General features: G+C 41.0%; 1 protein-coding gene across 1 annotated transcript in view; it reads left to right on the plus strand.

Annotated features, from left to right (window-relative positions):
• Window positions 1–4,644: 4,644 nt before the first annotated feature.
• LPIN1 (lipin 1) overlaps window positions 4,645–20,937 on the plus strand; it is a 78,593-nt gene continuing 62,300 nt past the window's right edge. Inside the window, exons 1-2 of the mRNA XM_039715599.1 lie at window positions 4,645–4,783; window positions 4,880–4,994. Coding sequence (XP_039571533.1) covers window positions 4,938–4,994 — 57 coding nt within the window. The 5' untranslated portion in view covers window positions 4,645–4,783; window positions 4,880–4,937. The remainder of the gene's footprint in view (window positions 4,784–4,879; window positions 4,995–20,937) is intronic.

A 20,937-nucleotide genomic window follows, 5' to 3' on the forward strand; every position in this document is an offset into this window, starting at 1 on the left:
CCACAGCCCCATGGCACAACCTCTCACCACACCACACACACCACAGCCAGCGCCATGCTGCCTTCCCACCCTCCTGGCACAGTCCTCCTCTCCCACATCATCCTCTCAGCAACCAGTCTTAATAATTCATCAGCTGCCACTGAAATATTGTGGATATACTGGTGCGAAAAAAATCCATAATCTTCCCTTTTTCCCTACTTCCTTAAAGGTACAGCTCTTCATTGAAAAGTAAAACTAGTCCCATACATCGTCTGCCTGGTGACTCTCTTCTGTGCCTTATCCTTGCTCCAGTCTACACCTGAATAAATACTCAGTGGTTCTGGTAGCATTTGCAAATGCTTTTATAACATTTCCAGTCCTGTTTTGACAGCTCCCAAAATAACCACTGATGATTGTGGAGGACACAACTCTGGCAGTTCTGAGGCAGTAGTCCAAATGCTGACATTGTCCCCTGCTGACATATTCTTTGGCTAGGAAGTAGTGGGGTGTTAGATATAACAGTCAGACTCCTGTGCTGTGAGAAAAAGGCATTGGGAATCAACTTCCATGATTTTAAGAAAGACCTCATAAAGCAGCTTCATACATAAATATGGTTTTGATTAAAATGCTCAAGGAACTGGAAATTTTTGATTTAGATTTACATAGGAATATAAGCTGAAGGAAATGCCTCCACACTTGTTACATGACCAATGTATTGATTATGCACTTAAATGCTGAAGTATTATGAAGTATTATATATATATATATAGGAGTATTATTCTGTCAGTGTGAGCTGTTGTGCTCTGGAATATTATGACTGGCATAATTAACAATAATTAAACAGTATTCTTTATACTTAGAGACAACAGGACTGACAGGAAAGTGGGTTTTTACTTATTGCCACCTATCAGAATAATTAACAGCTAGGAGAACAGATATTGGCTCAGAGGTTATTGCAGTAATCACAGGGCTGGTTCTGCATCATAAGATACACTTTCATAAATGGGCTTTTGCAAACACATAAAACCTTTTCTTTTATGTTCATGGTGTGATTTTTCTCTACTAGACCTTAAATTATTCTTGTAAATACTGTTTATTTATTAACCTCAAAGTTCTCTCCCAGACAAGATGGCACCTGTGGTGGGGCAGGCAGGCAGCACTGTGTCCCCTTCTTAAGTCCCCCACTAGAATCATATTTAGTCTGAATTTGTAGCATCTTGAACTTTACCTCTGCAGGAGATGCAAAAAGGGAGAGCTATGACTCAGTATTTCTGTTAGGTAGTTTTTCTTTTTGCTTTCTCAATATAGCTTTCTCCTTGTACATGATGCTATGAATTTCCATAGGTGTTTATGAGACAAAAGCCTTTACAGAAAGAAAATAGAGAGAGAGAAGCTCCATAACATTTGTCCATGGAAGCTACTGTAAAGTGAAAAGCAAGTATTTTAGGAGAGTGATGCTGTTCCAGTACAGTAGAGTTGTGATTGTATTTAAATTACTCTTTAAGTTGAAAAATTATTCTGTTGAAAAATTATTCTATTAAAAAATAAGATGACTGTTATTAGTTCAGCAAAAGAAAGTTCACATAGAGGCTACCATGAACTAATATTTCTATAATTAAATATTCTAATAATTATGCTATTAAATTATTCTATTAAAAATAAGATGACTGTTATCAGTTCAGCAAAAGAAAGTTCATATAGAGGCTACCATGAGCTAATATTTCTATTTTTAAATATTCTGGAGTGATTACAATTTTTTTTTTCCTTCTCATGATACAGCACTTGCAAATGCTGTTTATAAAAAGCAACTTGCTCCTCTTTAACCTGTGTCATGTAGCGAAATCACAGGACACTGTTTAAAACTGGCATCAAAACTTCTGTTTGTAGTGCATAATTATCCAGTAAAACTTGTTGTTAGAGGATGTCACAGAGGCTGTGGGCTGATGAGAAGTCTAAAAACTGATGTGAAGCCTATATGAACTGTGAGTCTGAGAACATTTTCTGTGAATTTTGTGTCAGCTACCATTCCACATTTGTATTTGGTTGAAAACACCAACTGGGGAAGTAGCAACAAAGCTGTTAAGTCCTGAGAGTGCAAAAATGGGAAGGGAGTGAGGAAAAAGCAGCTGCTGGAGTGGTTGGGGAACACTGGGAAGAAGGCAAAGAAACTGTGGCCTGGCTGTGTGGGTGTGACAGCAAGAAGGTGCGATGGGGAGCAGATAGTGGGGATGAGAACCTTGGAGAAAGTCTGGGAAACATCATCATCATTTATGCAAATTACAGAGAAAGGTCCTTTTACATCTAGCCATTATTCCATTTATGGGTGTATTGATGAGAAGTGTTTGGTGATGGTCACCCTTGGATATGGATACCACATGCATTGATCTTGGAACAGCAATCACTGGATACATCTATGTTACCAGGAGGAAATGCCCACACTTGTTAGTGCTTCCTGGGGAAAGCAGGAAGTTCCTGAAATGGAATGGTACAGAAAATTACAAAGGCTTCAGGAATACAGTGTGCTGGAAAAGATGCACACCCACTTCTTGAAGAATTTGATAAATAAACATTACACAGCATATTACAATTATTTAAATGCTATTTCTGATAGATTGTTATAGTTACCCATCACAGCTTGAAAGAAAATTTATCAGAAGAAATGGGTGGAACAGTGGAAAATTACTCCAACAAACAGTGGTTCCTATCTTTTAAATTTGGTGAATAGACCTTTCAGCAGGGGCAGGAATGCCATTGAAATTCATTAGGCGTGGCATTTCCCTGTTTATCTGAAATGAGAAGAATTGTATTGAATTTCCTTCCCCAAAATTGTTCCAGAAAGAAAATGTGATTTGTCAGATAGCTAATAAATGGGTTTCTGTGCTTACAGTCTTAACATTCAGTGTACAACAGAAATGAGTAACTTGAGCATCTTGGTAACTCAAGTGCTGTGCTATTTTCTCTTGGAAGAGTTCCTCTACAACTTGAGGGTGACTTGGCTATTGGGCCACTTCAGATTCAGAGTTTCTAATGAGAAGTGTGAAAGAGTCTAAGTAAGCATAATTTTTTCTGATTATTAGATCTCTTCCAGATGCCTTTCACATCAGTGTCCTGTCATCCTAAGAAACCCATCAGATGGAAAGTCAGTCTATCAGGGACTGGCTGCAGTGCCAGGGTTTCAGGAGCAGAAGCAGGTCAGAGCCAGCAGCAGGAGGCTGTGTGACAGTGCTGGAGGGATGCTGAGGGAGCCCAGCAGAACCCCATGGGCCCAGTGAGCAACTGGAGTGAGCTGAGACTGGGGTGCCTGCATCTAATGCTTGTCCTGTGACACAAGCTGGCACTTCCCTTGCCATGCCAGGCATTCAGAGCAGTTTGGCAGCTGTGTTAGTTTTGGTTGATACACAGAAATAACACTCTTTCCCAATACTCCCAAAGCTTAAAGGCAACTCCATATAGCAATGAACTTAACTCTCAGCTGGAATACCACAGCTATTCTTGAGACCTCAGAATACATTGTTTTAGGAAAGTATCTCAGGCTTTAAACATTTGCATGTTGTATTTTGGGATCAGGAGGGTGACAGAGGCAAGCACAGCTGATGCTGATGTTGCTGTTGAAAACAACACACTGTCCAGCCATGGCCTGGTAGGCTGCACAGAGGGCTGTCACTTTTTAGTCCTTTCTATCTGCTGCCTACTTAGTGACACTCAAAGTGGTGAGAGACCACATGCAGGCAACAGGCTATTTCTCTATGCCTTATTTCCAGTGTTTTTCCATTGATTGATTATTTTCCTACTCATTGAATCTGCATATAGCCTAGGGTTAAGTATGAAGCATATCTGTGCATATTTGTTCATTTGATAACTTTTATCAGCTCACCATTAATGCTAGGACTCTCCTGCAGTGGGGTGCTATAAATAGCCCATTTCATTACATAAGAGTGGAAAGATTTAGAAGCCTTTGCCCAAAGCCAGACCTGTAACAGAAGGGTTCAGGGGTTTTGATAGCAACTTTATTTCACCAGCTACTGCAGCCAGATGTTTTATAAGCAGAGGGATGATAAATAACAAAATTCAAGCCACAGGCTGAGAATGTGAAAGTGTATCATAGCTGTGATTTAGTGTTCAGTTTGAACACAAAACCTCAGGCTGTATCTTGGTGGCAAGGTTCTATTTCTGCCAGCTGCCAGAAGTGATTTCAAGAAGCTGGACCTAACTGTCCTCTCAGACAGAGCCAGAAGTCTCAAAAGATTCAGGACAAGTTTATCTGATAAATAATAGTGTGTGATCTTTATGTATCTGTGTAGATTCTACATACTGGTATTAAACTAGTCACAAACAGAAAACCAAAATGAACAAATGGAAACGAAAATTATCCTCTTTCAAATATTATTACACAGAGGAACAGAAAAGCTGTGCTGCCTTCTCACTCACAAAGTTACAGTTGTGGAGTTGTGCAGCTGTGCAGAAAGGAAGAATTAGATTTTGGCATTAAGATCTCCTGAAAAAAAAAAAAAAACCAATTAAAATCCATACAAAATATGATCAATTATAGTAATAAAATGCTGGCAGTAAAAATTCCTTGTATTCTGTTTCTGGAACTTACAACTCAGTAAACTGTCTGACCATAAAATTTTATATGAAAGTTAGGATACTGACTGGAAGTGAATTTGTGTTTTTCAGGCTCTAATTTTTCACTGAACCTTTAGACTGAACCAGAGTACTTGAGGAGTCAGTTGCAAGGAAAGTGTGCTCTGGTTTACTGAGCTCAGGTTTCTTGCTCTGACTGTGCTTCCAAGAACCTCGGCAGGTAAAATTAGCAAGAACATGATCACTGAGAAATTATATTCTCTGGAGCTTTGTTGTCTACAGCTAAAATCTGAAGGCAGTTTTTTGTATATGGCAGAAACCAGCAGTGGCTTTAGCAGTGTATGTGAAGAACAGGGAAAAACTACCAGCTCAGGATGTCGTCTGAGGAGGAAGATCATCCAGAGACCCCCACTGGCTCCCCTTGGTCTTGGGTAAGAGACTCTGCCCTAAGGTGGCATAAATACCACTTAAAGCTTTAGAAAAAAGTAAAAACCTGTGCTGTGTGACCCTCAGTAGCAATGAGTATCAGCAGCGCTTTTAGTCTCCTGTTAAAGTCTGTATTTCATCAATGGTTTGGTCATCTCTTCTAGTTCAGCCTGTGGACTTTTGGGGAAAACCTTTTGCTTCTGTGTATGTCAGGTTCTACAAGAAAACCTGAGTGATTCTGTACTGTCTGCTTTGCTGTCTCATGGCTGTGCAAAGCTGCACTGTTGAAAGGTAGCTTTTAGGTATAATGGAGGGAAAGGGATATAAAGAACAGTGTTAATGTTTGCTCTGGAGGTCTGCATTAAAAAAAGAGCCGGTGAAATACAACATTTTTTCTCAGTAAGACTGAAGTTGCCTTAATGAAATACAATCTGCACTGATGCCCCACTAATAGTGGCTGCACAGTCCTGTGTTTTAAGGTCTGGGCTGATGCCTAATACTGCTGGAGAGGATGTGGTTCAGTACAGGTTTCTGGCAGAAAGACAGAGGATGAATTCCCTCTGAAGAGACTTTGGGTAGAAATAGGAACAGCTCTACTGAATTGCCTGGCAATTCACTAAGTTTCAGGAAAAGGCAGGAAGGGGTATAACCAAGGCTTTCAATTACTTTTTAAAAAGCATTAAAGTGGTTAGAAAACAATTATATGCTTTGAAATTAATATTTATGGTTTCATATATGGTTTTCATATCTTTTTATAGACACACACATCTATGATTTTTCAGGGAATGACAATATTTGAAATGGTTTCTAAATGTGGTCAGCATGAATGTGTGTAATATGTCCAGAACTGATATGTCCTGCAGGTATCCAAGGCATTACCTGAGACTTGCTTTTTGAAGGTAGAATGCTTAGAATAAATTGGTTTAGCTAATCATAGAAACATTCATTTAAAGTGGTCTCATATTTGGAGGCACATGTAGGGAAGGTGAAAATGAGCACCAGTTGTTCTCACTATCAGGACACAGGTTTCCTGGTATTTGTGTGCTGGTAGATATTTGGTTTTGATAGATAGGAAGATAGTTTACAGGTGTTGATTTCTAAATTAAACACAGGTGGCAACTTTACATTTTCACAGAAAATTCCCTACAGACTGAGCAGAATGGAGGCTGGATGGGAGAGATGGGACTGATTAGTTCAGTGATGGTTGGAGCACTAAGGAACATAAAGACTATGTTCAATATAAATCAAACTGAGAAGGAAGAAAGAAGTCAGGGATTTTATTTTTTTCCTTTAAACTTCAAATATCATTAAATTCCTGGTTTTCACCTGTATTAAAAATTAAGATATCCTACACAGCACTTTAACTATTGTATTTGTATGATGTGCACTTTAGCTTTAATTTCCTTCTAGAAATTTCCTTCACATATAAATCTCTTAAATTGCCAAGGAAAATCATGGATCCCACTGCTCCTTTGAACAATCTGTTTTGCAGTGTAAGTTTCATTACAAAACTTAAAGAGTAAAGATAAAGAATATCAGATTTCTGATAGAAATAGATGTGCTAAATATCATTTGAAACTGTTGCTATTGGCCTTTAGGAGCTGCTGACTCTGGGCTTCTGTTGAGGACATCAGAAAAGAAGAACCACTTACCTCTATAGATTTACTGAAGTGGTTCTGCCTATCACTATGTTGTAGAGTACAGAGAAAATTTTGGTCCTTGGACATGATGGCAGAATACATATATTTGAGAATATTAAAGGCTCATCACAGAGAGCTCCTTGATAAAAAGATTCCCTAGGTATGCAAATAAAAAAATATGGGCTCCAGGCTTTGAAATGCAGCACGTGATTAAAAATTTACATGCTTCCAGAAGCAAAAATTGTTTTTGTAAGCATTTAGACTTCAAATTTCCTCTGATTTATAATGATGTTGCAAGAGGACCAAACAAATATGTCATACAGACCTCTGCTTTCCCTAGGGTTAGTGATAAGATTGTACACTTACATCCTTTCCAGAGGAGGAATAAATAAAAATAACAAATAAATTAAGCATCACCAAGAGAACGTGATACAACATGTGAGGATGGTGGTTAAAACTGGGCCTATTAAAACACAGCAGACATCAAGGAGAACTCTGCAAATTCCTGCATCAAATACAAGCTTCCTATACTGCCCAAGTTCCTCCCCTGTGGCTGATCTGTAACACTTTGGGCACAGGGATCAACTATTGCCCTATGCACAGGGGTCACGGTGTTGGCCCTCCTTCTGTTTTATTTTGGTGGCTGTTTTGCAGCCATCTCCTGAGCAGACTCCAGACTTTCAGGGGCAGGAGCATCTTTTCCCCACAGTGGCCTTGCCCTGCCATGCCCGGCAGGTTGGCAGCAGCCGCCGGGGGAGCAAGTGCTGCCTCATTGCAGCTCCTTGCTCCCATTTTGGAGGGCTGACCCTTCAGAGTGGAGGATCTATTTTTGCAAGGGTAAATAAGTCTCAGCTTCACTGCAGATCTGCTTTCCTCCAGCATCAAGCACGTGTGCTGCCTTCTCACCTACTGAAAAACAAACAGTAAGTTGAACCCAGACCCTTCCATGCGGTTCACTCTTGGGGAGCTGACTGCAGGCCAAGTCCTTTTGCATTTTATTTAGGGCAGGTTGTGGGAGGTCAGCGATCATTCTGTATCTAGAGATCATGTCTCAGAGAGCCTGCCCTGTCTTAATATAGATCTGAAAGTTCAGCTTGGTCCACGGGGATGAAAGGCTGTGAGGGTCATGAGTGGCTGTCAGCTGCTTCACCCCCAGCTCCTGTCACCTCCACTGCCTTTGCACCATAACAATGTGCATGATGAGTAATGCTTTAATAACACTTATTTATCTCATGCTGCCATAAATGCAAACAGAGTGTCAACCTCTCTGCTTCTGACTCTTCTACTCTTTGAAGGGGTCTGTGACAAATCAGTCTCACCTGGAGTAGGAGTCTGCACCTTGTCAAGACCACAGTCTAAGGACTGGTCAGCCCAAGGCTGAGCTTCAGCAGGTCCAAAACCAGCTAAACAAAACCTTCTGAGGTCTAGGCTGCAAATGTAAAACACTCTGAAAAACGGGGCAGATAAGAAAAACCCAATCCAAACAGACAGAAAGCACAAACGTATCTCCAAGAACCAGAGCTGTCTTAAACTCTGAGATTTTTGGAAGCAGTGATACATATTTGTTTCTTGCTATGGGCTTTTAGATATCTGCATAAAAAAAACTTATCAAGCTCTTACCAGTCATGGCAAAGGTTAAAACTCTTTTCAATTTAAAGTCCCCTATCACTGGGAGGTAAGAAAAGCTTCCTAAAAAGCAGCATAAATCTGACACTTCTACTGCATCTTCCCAAAGAGCTTCTGTTCCAAGTAAATGAGCAGATAAGTGCTGGGCTGTCATCAGCTGAGCATTTCCCACAGACATCACCCAGGGAGCCATGAGGCCAAGGGTGCCATAACAGGGTGTGCACAACAAGGGACCATCGTGTTGGCACCTCAGAATGTCCCCTCTGTTTTTAATGCGCACAAGCTGGGGACATCATTGAAAAGCCTGCATGGCAAAGTGGTTCAGAAAATACAGAACTGTCTTCTACTTCACTTGAAATTGCATATTTGAAGTGGGGAATATTTTAAGGAAATGGGATCAAGTGAGCTTGGGGATCTCATCACTTTTACAGAGTTAGAAATAATTTAGAAGTCGCAAATGGAGCTGCATATAGTGAAGGCCTGAAGAGACAGCATGAGTTTTGTTCAGGTTCAGCTTCTCGTGACCCTGCCATGGTGCTCAGGGACAGGAGGCAAAAGCCTGTTTATCCCTCAGCAGTACCATTTAGGAGTTACAGCTCTTTAAATCTTCACCAAGTACCAAGCTGTGATTTTTATCTTTACAGTCCCTCAGGAAGTTCATCATCAGAACCACAGACCACAGCACAAACAGGCAATCATTTACTCTATATTACAGGCACTGTTACTAGGCAATGGAGACATGTCTGCTCCCAATAAATTCTTCATCCTCCATTCAGAAAAGCCAAGAAGAAAATACCTGATGGAGGCATTTTTGTGTTTTCCGTTTTTTCTTGTCTTCTCTTCCTTTTTTCCCTTCTGTCTTCTGAATTTCACAAAATCCTTTGTCTGATCTTGTAGTAATGCTGGCTTTGTAGCTTTGCAGAGAAATGCTCTGCTATAATGGATGAGCAAATTGTACTTTGCCCAACCAAAATGGGGAACAAGGAATTGCATGGCTGCTTCCAAGCAAGGGAGGCCAGGCAGGAAGCAGCCCCCCTTTCATGAAGGTCTAAGTCAACAAGGAAAAAAACTGCAAAAGGACAGACTGAACACTGGCAGCTGGTCTGATAAATCTTTTTTTTATTCAAGTCCATTCCCTCTAAAATGAACTATATCAATCATCTAAGGAAGACTGCTGAGAGGAGAAAGTTTGCAGGATTAGTCTAGAATGAATCCAGCACACAGAATTGCTTCTTTTCTTTGCTCCTTCTTTACTCCTTCAGTAAACTTGGAGCCTTTGTACCAAGTGGCAGATATCTGATTCATGGATCAGGTGAATAGTTTTAGCATATTCTTCTTTTAAATGCAGAGCTAGCAATGTGTCTGCATAGCAACACAGGCAAAAATACAGTCTTTTTTATTCTAACCCATCTATAGTTGTTGTTTCAATTAACTGATTCATTAATGTGATCTAGGCCAAAACAGTCACATTGCAAAAATCTGTAATATGGAAAAACAAATTAATGAGAACAGATGTTTCATAAAGGTTATTTGTCAGAATTTCCTCAAGATCTTTTGGGCTACAAAATATCTTAAAATGAAATAAATATTTTCCTATAAATTTTCATGAACAAGTGACAAGCCCCAGCTCTGATCCCTCCTGCTTTTGCAGAAGTTGTATTGCTGCCAAAAGGCTTGTGAAGTGAGGGATTTTTAAATCAAAAGTGCCCTCCAGTGGTCCCACATATTATTTTTGGCTGACACTTGATATTTATCTTACCCTTCTTAGAAATGAGGCCATATGATATTTAATAGCTTGTAGCATGTAAAACAAATTAAATTGGATGTACCCTTTAAAAAAAGGTCAGATAATTTGGATGTATCCTGATATTGAGATATTTTGTATACCTTCTAACAAGTTTGAAAGCTTTTAATTTATTCACTTTTATTTTTTTTCATCTCAGGAGTGTTTTTCCTGTGTTGTGCAGGGGTTTTCTCTCTGCTCACCCTCTGCACGTGGTACAGCTTAGACTCTAACACCATCCATATTGCAATCTGCTACAGGACGGAGGTGACCTTTGAAGAGCAAACAATATATCAGGCAACTCAAGGGCAATTTTTACTTACACAAGCAATTATGTATGCAGCATAGCTTTGCTAATAAAATCATTAATTTTCCTTTAAAGTCTGGAAATTATGATGGATTACCCCATCTTTTTCTAAGTATTTTAGGATCCCATGGACTCATAATTTCTTGGATATTTTAAGGCAGAGAAGGATCAGGGAGAGATATAAACTGAGGCTTTGTGGGATTTCCATCTCAGTAAATATCTCTGAGAAATCCCTGGAGTTTAAAGATTTTTTTTCATTATAAGTTTCTGAGCCCCTCCATTCTGCCAGTTTTGCTTAGAGGTTTTTATGAGTCAATGGCATCTGAGGGGCAGCATTCCTTCAGAGGGCCACTTTGGAAATTCAATGGAAAAATACTCTTTAATAATTAAATAATTTGCAATAAATATTTTATTTGAAAACTCTTTTGCAAAACAACAGTTTCCTTAACCTGTTTTAGTCTTATTAAAAAACCCCCAAACAAACAAACAAACAAACAAAATCCCCCCAAAAAACAAAATGAAACCCCAAAAACTAAACAAAACCAAACAAACAAAACAAACAAACAAAAAAACCCCCAAAAAAACAACAAAAAAAAACCAGATTAAACCTGAAAGATAATTTTCCCAACGGGTATTTAAATGTCCTTCATCTCTGATTCCTTACTGGATTCACTGTATGAGTTCTGGTGCTTTTGTAAGGTCAGTAGAAATGCAACAGTCATTTCAAGTGAGCTAACTTAAAGCAGTTACAGACATGACCTTCAACAAAAAAAGGTTTGGGTGCTCCTAAATCCCTTCTCCTGGAAATCTAATGTTCTGTGCAACAGAGGCTAAAACTTGAGTATAAGCCAAGGAAGACTGGATTCTCAGCTAAGACTGAGAAATGAGCTGTGGCTCTTGCCCTGGTCACTGCAGTGCTGGCCCGAGACAGGATGACAAAGCTATTTTCCCTCACGCTGCTGGAAGAGTTTCAATAACCCTCTGCAACTTTTTCAGCTGCTCCATCTGTTGAAAGAGGATTATGTTAATAACACCTTTTGCAATACATTGCCACATTCACCAGGCTGTGCTGTGTGTGAGCAGGGTAATGCAGTTAATAAACAGAGTACAAACACAATAATACTTTTTTCTCCTTCTATGTGAAAAGTAACACTAAGTGAAAGGAATTTAAATGAAAGAAGATGTTAGCCCTGTATTTCATCAATTTCCTCTCCTGCTTCCCTCCAGCAGCTGTGTTAGACTTGTAAAGGACAAGCCCATGAAGATGGGAACAGACCATGGCAACATCTGTGTATATAACTCATCCTACAAAGTTAATGTTTTCCTCAAAATTAATACACTTTCTCTCTTTTTTCCCCCTAGGATAGCAGGTTGTAGATAGTCAGGCCATAATGGTAAAACTGATAACCAGGTAGTTTCCTTTAACTCCTACTTATTTGACTAATTCACTAGTTTTATCTCCTTCCTCCCTTGGTAAGTGCTGCACAAATCTCAACAGACCAGGAAAAAGTACAGAAAAGAGAGCTCTGCCAGGACCTGTGAAACAAAAAGAAGATGGATGGTAGAAGGAATGGCATTTTATCTTGGCATAACTCTGTGACAGTCAAAAAGGTGGTTTATTAATAGTGGTTTGGCAGACATACTATACCAACACTTCATGACTGCAAGAAGAAGACCAAAGCAGGTGTCTAATTTCCTGCAGGCAGCCTGTGCCTGACGGGTGGCAGGCTTTCTTGGCAGCTCTGGGCAGCTGGGTAGGAGAAGGAAGTTTCTGCAATGGATGCAGAACTATGAGGATGTTCTGGACTGAGAATTAACCCAGTCCTTACTGCAGGATCCAGACACTTGGCTTTTGCTTGGGCTAGGCAGTTTACTTGTAGCTTGTAAACAGGAAAGGACAAAAAAGCAGGACAGCCTGTGGGGATGCAGCCAGGTTTGCAGAAAGGATGGGGGTAAATGGTGAGGTGAAGCAGAGTTGGAGGGTGAGGGTGCACAGATCCAGGGCCATGGGGACACTGGCTGATGGGGAAAAGGTTTTCCTTCCACACTGCACCCTTGTACGCTGTAGGCAAGAACTGGGCTCCTTCCAGCCCAGCAAAGCTTTTCCTTAGCTTTTGGCAGGAGCTGGAAGGAGCCTTTGCCCTACACTGAGGAGGGCTGCCAAACACCAGAGACATCAGCATCTAGCCCTTCCTTACGTGGCATCTGGGAAAGAAACCTCACCACTCCAGGGATTCCCACAGGTTCCCTGAGGCTCCCACCTCCCATTTTCCTGTGGATTCATTTGATCTCCACCCACACTGGAGAAAAAAAAAGGAACTAAATAGGATGCTGCATGTTTGTTACCTCATTTCAGTGGAAAGATAGGTTTTGTTTGAATCCACGGAAGGATTTATTTCTATAGTCCAAAGGCAACAATCCTGTTGGAGTTACTCAGTCCTTGGAATTGTCTCTATCTTTCCATTTGCTACAGAAGGAAGTGTGAGCTCACTAACATTTCCTCTAAGGTTTGGGAAGATGCTACTCAGTAGGAATCTGCACAACATTTACACGTGGGAGAGGTAGTTCCTCACTTTAACTGGCTTGTCTCAGTTCAGAGCCATTGAACAGTGGTCTTAATTGCTTGGCAACACCAGTAGTTTATTTTCTGCTTTGTAAATCCTCAGACAAGCATTCCTGAAACCAGGCTGGAGCAGATATACCTCCTGACTACTTGCTGGCCTTGTGGTAGCTGTGCAGCATGTTCCTGACCCTGCCACACATGTCAAACAAACCCATCAGTCATCCTAGGCTGCTACATTAATGATGACTTGTTCCTTATTATATTAATAAAGTTGGTGGCAAGCAGCAGAGAGTGCATGACTGCCCAGACTTTTGAATGCTAAGATTTGGGAAAACTTTGCTTAAATTAATGAGGATTTCACAATAGAGGCATCCTGTCACAACATTTTAATTTTGTCCCTGCACAGCGTGTGGCAAAGTGAGCCCCAATTAAAGCTTCAAAGCACTGTTGAAGGCCAACAAACAGCAGTATAGAATGTGAGTCTTAGTGCACCTTCTTTTTCTTTATAAACCATAGGATAATTTGACACTTTATAAACTATGTAATAATTTAATGCTGCAACAAAGGAAGCTCTTTTGACTGCTATACTGTTTTTCAGGGTGTATTTGCACTTGTTTTCACTTTTTCATTGACTGTGAGAGCTTTGCTGAAGAGAAGTTGACTTTGATGGAAGTGGTATGCTCTAGGTGAGATACAAAAGCAGATTTATCCTGTGGGGGAAAAGGATGGAAAATTTAATGGGAAAAGAATAGCAGGCAGTTATGAAAATTATATTTCCAAGACAAGTCAGAGTTACATTTAGAGAAAAAAAAGTTTGTATTTAAACGCTCTATGTCGTGCCATGCTAAGGAAGCTTAAATGGATCATGCTCTAACAGTGCAACACTCTCTGTGGATTAATTGGAAAGGGAATCCAGGCGTAACCATGTTTCTTATGACTGTTTAAGGTAAAAAGGGCAGCCCCAGGATCTAAACCCACTTAAAAAGGTGGCCTTGAAGTTAAGGGGAACTATTCTCTCACCTTAAAGTCAGACAGGTACATCTGGGCTTAGTATAGTAGGATTCCTACATTAAATATCTTTGGATTGGATACCATGGAGACTCCAAATCCAGTGCTATCTCACTAACACAAACACTAACAATCCAGCCCAGAGAAAGGATACCTTTCTATTCAACTGATGCCACATAATGAAGGCAGTGGCCTGAAAAAGGCTCTGAAAAGGTAAAGTCTTGTGTTGGCACCTCAAGTGAAATAAGAACAGCTGGATCCTATGTGCAGGAATCCCTTCACATAGGAATAATTACACTATGGGCATTGCACAATGAAGTGAAAACAAGGAAATATACAGGAGCATGCTACTGTGAACAGGTTATTTCTTGCCACCATCTTTCTTTTTGCTGACTACTTAATCTGTGAAGTTAGTTTAAAAATAAATCCCGCCAGTCTGGAGTATCAGGAGGTGTTAATTTCTCACAGAACAATTAACAATTATTCACCCATTGAAGCCAGAAGTACCTTTAAAGTCCAAACTAGTCAATAAAAGATTATTCACAAAATGGAGCTTTGTATGTTCCTATGATCCAACTTTTGGGAAAATCATTCCAGTGTAGGCAACAGAAACAGCACTTGGGATTGTTCACTGACACACTGACACTGGTGGATCTCTGATGGCCTTGACTGTGTTGCTAGATGCTGGGGGAGGTTTGGAGGTGGAGGTCTTGTAACCTGTCTCTGTATATTGTCCTTAAAACATAAATGCAAAAAAGACAGTCCCAAAGCATTCCTGAGGGCAGCTGGTTGTGCTCTACCAATCCAGCACTGCTTCACCACCAGTCTAGCTGCAGTGGCATTTTCAGAAGTGTAAAATAAACACTTGGGGTTGCTTTACTCTTAGGTCAGCCAGCCTTTTGTGGAGCATCCACTGATTACAAACTTCATTCTCTGCAGCCAGGGATCTGTAAAGCTTCACCCAGAGCACTGCCCTGCCTGGAGAAAAACTGTATGACATTTAACAAAGAGACTGATGGCTGCCACTGAGCCACTGAGCCTTGTTTAGGCAAAATACTGAAGACAGTAGGAGGGGAGGCAGAGAACTTCTAAAAGTGTGACATTGTGACATGGCAAAATAATTTCAAAACCAATGCAGTTATTTTGGTATTAATTAAAGCCCAGTCAAGCCCGAGGGATTATTAACATTTAAAAAACATTTCTAAATACTTTTAAAGCTTTCTGTGTGAACAAGTACTAAATGTGCACCACAGAAAAAATGTTCCTGGCCCACTGCGTTCTGAGATGCTTCTTTCCAAGAATTTTATTCAAAGACTTCCTCTTGTTCTGCACATACTGTTTTTCTTCTAGTCAGCATGTTGCAGCATATATTGATTGGATTTTATGATTGCCTTCTTCCTAGAAATAGTCCTGAACAATGTGTAGCATTAGTGAGAAAAACAAATCACTTGCAATGAAGAGGCACGCTCCCCTCCTCCTTATTTTCTGCCCTTCTGGCCAAGAGCCAGTAGGGAGCTGCTTCCAAAGTCTATTTATGAACATGTGTTTACTTTTGCATACACGCAGTCTTTACTACATGTGAGCCTGGTGTACTGAACCAGTGAAGTCAGAAACTGAAAATTGAGAAATTCACTTTCATAACAGTAGTCTGAGTTGATAATGTTTCTCTGGTTTATATTAAAAAAACGCAAGCAGAGTGAGGTTAGCTGGGTTGTGCAGCAGAGCTCAGACACCCTGCAATAGTGCCAGCTGCAATGGAAGTTTCCAAACTTCCTGACCTACCCCTCAGACGTAGCATTGTTTTTCCTCTTTTGTCCCACTCCAGAAATCTGATCTTGGGACACAAGGTCTCTTCATATTACAAACATACCTATGTTCCACAAAATGACATAAACTTACTCCCTAAAAAACTGTAGTTAGCAAATCCTTAAAAAAAAAACCAAACAAACTACACTCAATACAGTCTTTTCTGCTGTTAGGAATGTGCATGTGAGACTTTAGTATTTGAATGCTTGAAGCATTTCAAAGAACGTTTCAAAGAACCCTTCCTGTTTTTTTTTCCCCTAGATGGACAAAGTGGAAAAAACCTCATGTATATTTTAATCCACTCACACTTTAATGGAGGCTTGCTATGACTTTATCAAGCCTGTCATGGAGCCATACATTAAAACCTGTTTTGCCCACCACTGTTGGTGCCCTTGATGACTCTGGACAGTGACTAGTGTGCAAGTACTTACATATCAGTACTGACTTGATGAAACTTCCCTCTGTGGCAAAATTTAATATTCTTTGAATAAACTGCATTCTGATAGGAGGCTTTCCACAAATCAATGGACAAGGGGGTGGGAAGCATCACTGGCAGCCTAAAATAGCTATGATATCCATAGGGAAGACCTCTGAGTAAATCGACAAGCAAAGTAAATAAAGAGAGAGAATAAAAAGCCCAGCTAGGTTTTACAGGTCAGCCCCAGATGTGGCCATTACCTCCCACTTGCCATGACTATGCCTATGGAGGCATGTCGTAGGCAAATGGACAAAGGGTTCAATCATGACATGAAAGCCTCATGCAGTTTTCAGTGTACAGCATGCAGTTTTTTGCTGTAATCTTCCTAACCCCATCACCACTATTGAAATTCATGCCTAAAATTGCACAGAAAACAAATGGGATCAGGGAAATGCCCCTTTCTGAAGGCTCCCCACAAGCTTCTATTTGTACAAGGTATTTGTATGCGACCCATGACAAAGTTTGCTCACAAGAAAAAACATAGTCTGTGCCTGGTATTATTTGAAGAGCAGGCACAGCACAGCAGCAGTGGCAGCTTCGCTCTGTGTCCTGCTGGGTGCTGGGGAGCCTGGGGATCCAGCATGTGGCACAAACCCAGTTTCTCAAGTCCTTAAACAAGTCTGCTGCCAGCTCAGCTCTGCTGCCGTACCTGTTTGACCAGAATCCCTCTGAACTAAATCAGGAACTTCTTGATAGTTCCTTCCTTTTTTCTCTTCAGAGAGTCCTCTGTTTACATGACTGAGCATGTATCTTGTGTCTCAGACTGAACATTAGTGGGCCAGATGAGTTTTGTTTGCTCTGTATCATGAAAACCCAAAATTTACAGATTCTTTGTGGTTGCAAATCCTACGTTCAGCCAGATCTAGCTCTGAACTTCTTTGTCTTTCACTTAACAATGAGGGTCTGGATGACCCAAAGCTTCACCAAGCCTAAGCCACGGGCAGTGTCAATACTGCAGTCATGGAGCTCGACCACCCAGCAGCTTTCTGCCCCTGGCTGTGAGGAGGAGCAGCCATTTTCACCCTTCTCTGGTGAAGGGCATGTATTGCCCTCTTCTGTGCTCTGGGGAAAGCTGTGGGTAGCAGCTGCCATGGCCAGGGCTGATGGAGAAGTTGCTCAGGGAGGCCTCTGGGTCTGGAAAGGCTGATGCCATGAGGGAGGGTGGGGTAAACATCAGGTGATGTGGATACATCACCTCATGAAACACCTTTTGGTAGCCTAGGGTGGTTCCTAAGAGAAACATTTCCAGGTGCAGTGTTAACTGCAGCCATTAAAATATCCCACAAAAGCAAGTGCAGGTCTGGTGGTGGGGCCTCCCCCTCTGCCAATGGTGGTGGCAGCTGAACACGCTCCACCCTGCTGAACGGTCTGCTCCAGATGACAAAACAGCCCTTATCAGCATGCCTTGCAAGATGTTAGATAAACAGCTGATAATTCTGTCTCTGAGTGACTAGGGTGAGGTTAAGAACAGGGAGGAGCTCAGCAGGAAAAATTCAGACCTGGCATGAGGCTTTTTCAGGGTGTATTTCAAAGACTAGGGTCCCCTGTGTTAGACCAGCCCTGGGATGTACTCAGCGATGTTTCTGGCTAAATGAGGAGCTTCATAGTGTCTTACTTTCAGTCCTTAATTTTATCTTTATTTCAAACTCACTTCAAAGTGTAGTGAGCCAACCACTACCATGCCTGAGCTCTGCTGCAGTTTGCAGCAGCTCCAGGACAGAAGTGCCATGGGTATTCTCTCTTTTTTTTTTTTTTTTTTCTTTTTTGTTTGGGTTTTTTTTTTTTGGGGGGGGTGTTTTTTTTTTTTTGTTTGGGTTTTTTTTTTTTGGGGGGGGTGTTTTTTTTTTTTTGTTTGGGTTTTTTTTTTTTGGGGGGGGTGTTTTTTTTTTTTTGTTTGGGTTTTTTTTTTTTGGGGGGGGTGTTTTTTTTTTTTTGTTTGGTTGGTTGGTTTTTTCCCCCCTAAATTTAGGCTGGAACACAGCTTACATCTGGATTTCAAAATCATTTAGGAATTTGATGTAGTCCACTGGGAGATGAACTCATTGAGAGCAGCCCTGCAGAGAGAAGGACTTGGGTGTTCTGGTGGATGAAGAGCTGGACAGGAACTGGCAACGTGCACCTTCAGCCCAGAAAGCCAAATGTATCCTGGGCTCCATCAAAAGGAGCTGGTGAGACCCTGCCTGCAGTGCTGCATCCAGATCTGGGGTCCTCAGTGCAGGAAAGACATGGACCTGTTGTTGCAGCAAGTCTAGAGGAGGGACACAAAAATGCTGGAACACCTCTCCTACAAAGACCGGCTGAGACGGTTGAGATTGTTCAGCCAGGAGAAGAGGAGGTTCTGAGGAGATCTTAGATTTTCCTCCCAGTACCTGAATGGGACTATAAAAAAAGAGGGAGAACAACTTTTTACATGAGCAGGGGGTAATCAGATAAGGGGGGGACAGTTTTAAAATAAAAGTGGAGAGATTTATATTATATTTTAGGAAAAAAAAAATGTACTGTGAGGAGTGAGGCACTGGCACAGGTTCACAGAGAAGTTGTTGATGCTCTATCCTTGGAAGCACACAGGGCCGGGTTGGATGGGAATTTGAGCAATCTGGTGCAGTGTGTGGCATCCCTCCCCATGGTGGTGGGGGATTAGAACTAGATGGTCTTTAAGGTCCCTTCCAACCCATTCTATGATTACAATGCAGGTATCCAGGTTTTCAGCAAGGAAAGGATAGGGAGAGCACTGCTCATGCTGCAAGACCTTCCCTGACACCCATGCTGTCTCCAGACAAATAGAGGCTGTGAGGGCTGGGCAAGCGAGAAGACTCCAAACTGCTGTGATCTCCCTACCCTACACCTCTTCCTCTGTCTCCATGTATGCCTTGGGACCCTGGAGCTACCAGAGTGCTTGAGCATAATGGTTCCTTTGACTTTGGGCCAGGTTTGAGTGAGGTGATTAAACAGAACTGGTTTCTTGTTGTGCTTCCTCTGCTTCATCTGATAAAACTTGACTCTGGCTTCCTTGCTGCAAAGTACTTAAACTGTTCTGTGGTCACCTCCATGGGCAGCAGCTCCCATGTTGCCTCTCAAAGACACCCTTATCTATATTTACCTTCTATAAGAAGGCTACCTGTTTTGGTAGCCTTCTTATAGAAGGTAAATATAGATAAGGGTGTTTTTGTTTGGAGTGTTAGAACATCAAGCCATTTAACTAGGAACTCACTACTGAAGTTTCTGACAGAACTGTCGGTAGTTACATTTTTTTCCACATGATTTACTGATGTCCCTATCTTTGTCTGACTAGTTACAACCTCTCCAGGAAAATTAAAGTTGTCAGTCAAACCTGACTTATTTGAGAAGCTAGGAAATGGTTTACTTACTTTAGGGCACTTAGGCAGTATGATCATGTGGCAACTGGATTGTCCACTTACCTTGAAAGAAGGTGGCCGTCCTTCCGCTTTGTTCCTTAAAATTACTCTATAGTGGAGATAGCATCTCCTCACAAAAGGTACCTACTCTTGTTCTCTGTGAAAGAACAGACCAGCTGCTTTTTGTACTAGGCACCCACACTGCAGGGAAAATATAATTCACTCTGGGCATCAGATGCTCCTCAAGGGAAATAAGAGGATGTTTCTATCTGGTCCTAGCAGAAATAAAGCACTCAGTGTGTACTTAACTACATTTAGAGGCATGATTACTGTAGAACCTGATTTAAATTACTTGAGTAATTCACAAATGAATAACTTTGTTTACAACACCTGTTGCCTCAATGTGATGAGCTAAACACCAGTCAGGTGATGTCGTGAGACTGAGTCACAAGTTTGAGACAGAAGAGCTGCTTAGGTCACCCTGCCCATCCCTTGCCTACTCTGCTGTGCTTCCCTATAACTTGTTTCTGCACTACTTTTTTTAAATTCAAAGCATTTCATGTAACAGTGTTTTCATCACCAGTTTCTGTATTTTTTTTCCCACTGTAAGTTTTCCTTGTTAGGAAAGTACTCCTGAAAAAGGGTTCTCATTCTGCATTGTCACTTTATCATGGACTAATAGAATACAAGGCTGCAAGAGACTCAGATCATCTGGTCCATCTCTATGCCTAGAGGCAAATTCAACTATAATTAAAACATTTCTGTCAAATGTGTGTTCAGCCTGCTGTGAAAGATCTCAGCCTCTTCCGGCAAGCCATACCAGAGCTTGGGTGCTCCTACTATTATAAAGTTTTCCTAATGCCTAAATATTTCCTGTTTCTTTTCATGCTCACTGCATTTCCGTATCTCTCCCAAGGGAGCATGGATTACAGTTACTAGTACTATTTTCTGCTTGCATTATTTTAATAAAAGATACATATTTTCCCTCTAAGTGAAAGCATGACATATAGACTAATCTGTTCTTCTGCAGATATCAGGCCATATCTGTTATCTCTGAGACTTCTGTTTTATTTCATCTTCTATCAGCTAAAAGAAATATCTTCATTCTTAAACACTCCATATTTAGTTGGGAAAAGTACAGTTTGGCTTAATCCTAACAGACTGGGCAATATAGGGTCAAAAAGACTCTTTTTAGGGGTCAAAGAGCAAATTTTGCTTTGCACCACAAATGAATGTGTTCTTATAAATATTATTGAATTTCCCCTGACAATTTAGGAACATATTATTTATTTTAGACATCAGGAGAGCTGTGCAATAATGCCTGTAATATACCCGCACTACTGGAAGCAAAAAAGCTCAGGTAGCTTCACAGGAGATCTGA

Source organism: Passer montanus, unplaced genomic scaffold, assembly GCF_014805655.1.
Source record: "Passer montanus isolate IOZ18808 unplaced genomic scaffold, ASM1480565v1 scaffold34, whole genome shotgun sequence".
Taxonomy (NCBI): Eukaryota; Metazoa; Chordata; class Aves; order Passeriformes; family Passeridae; genus Passer; species Passer montanus.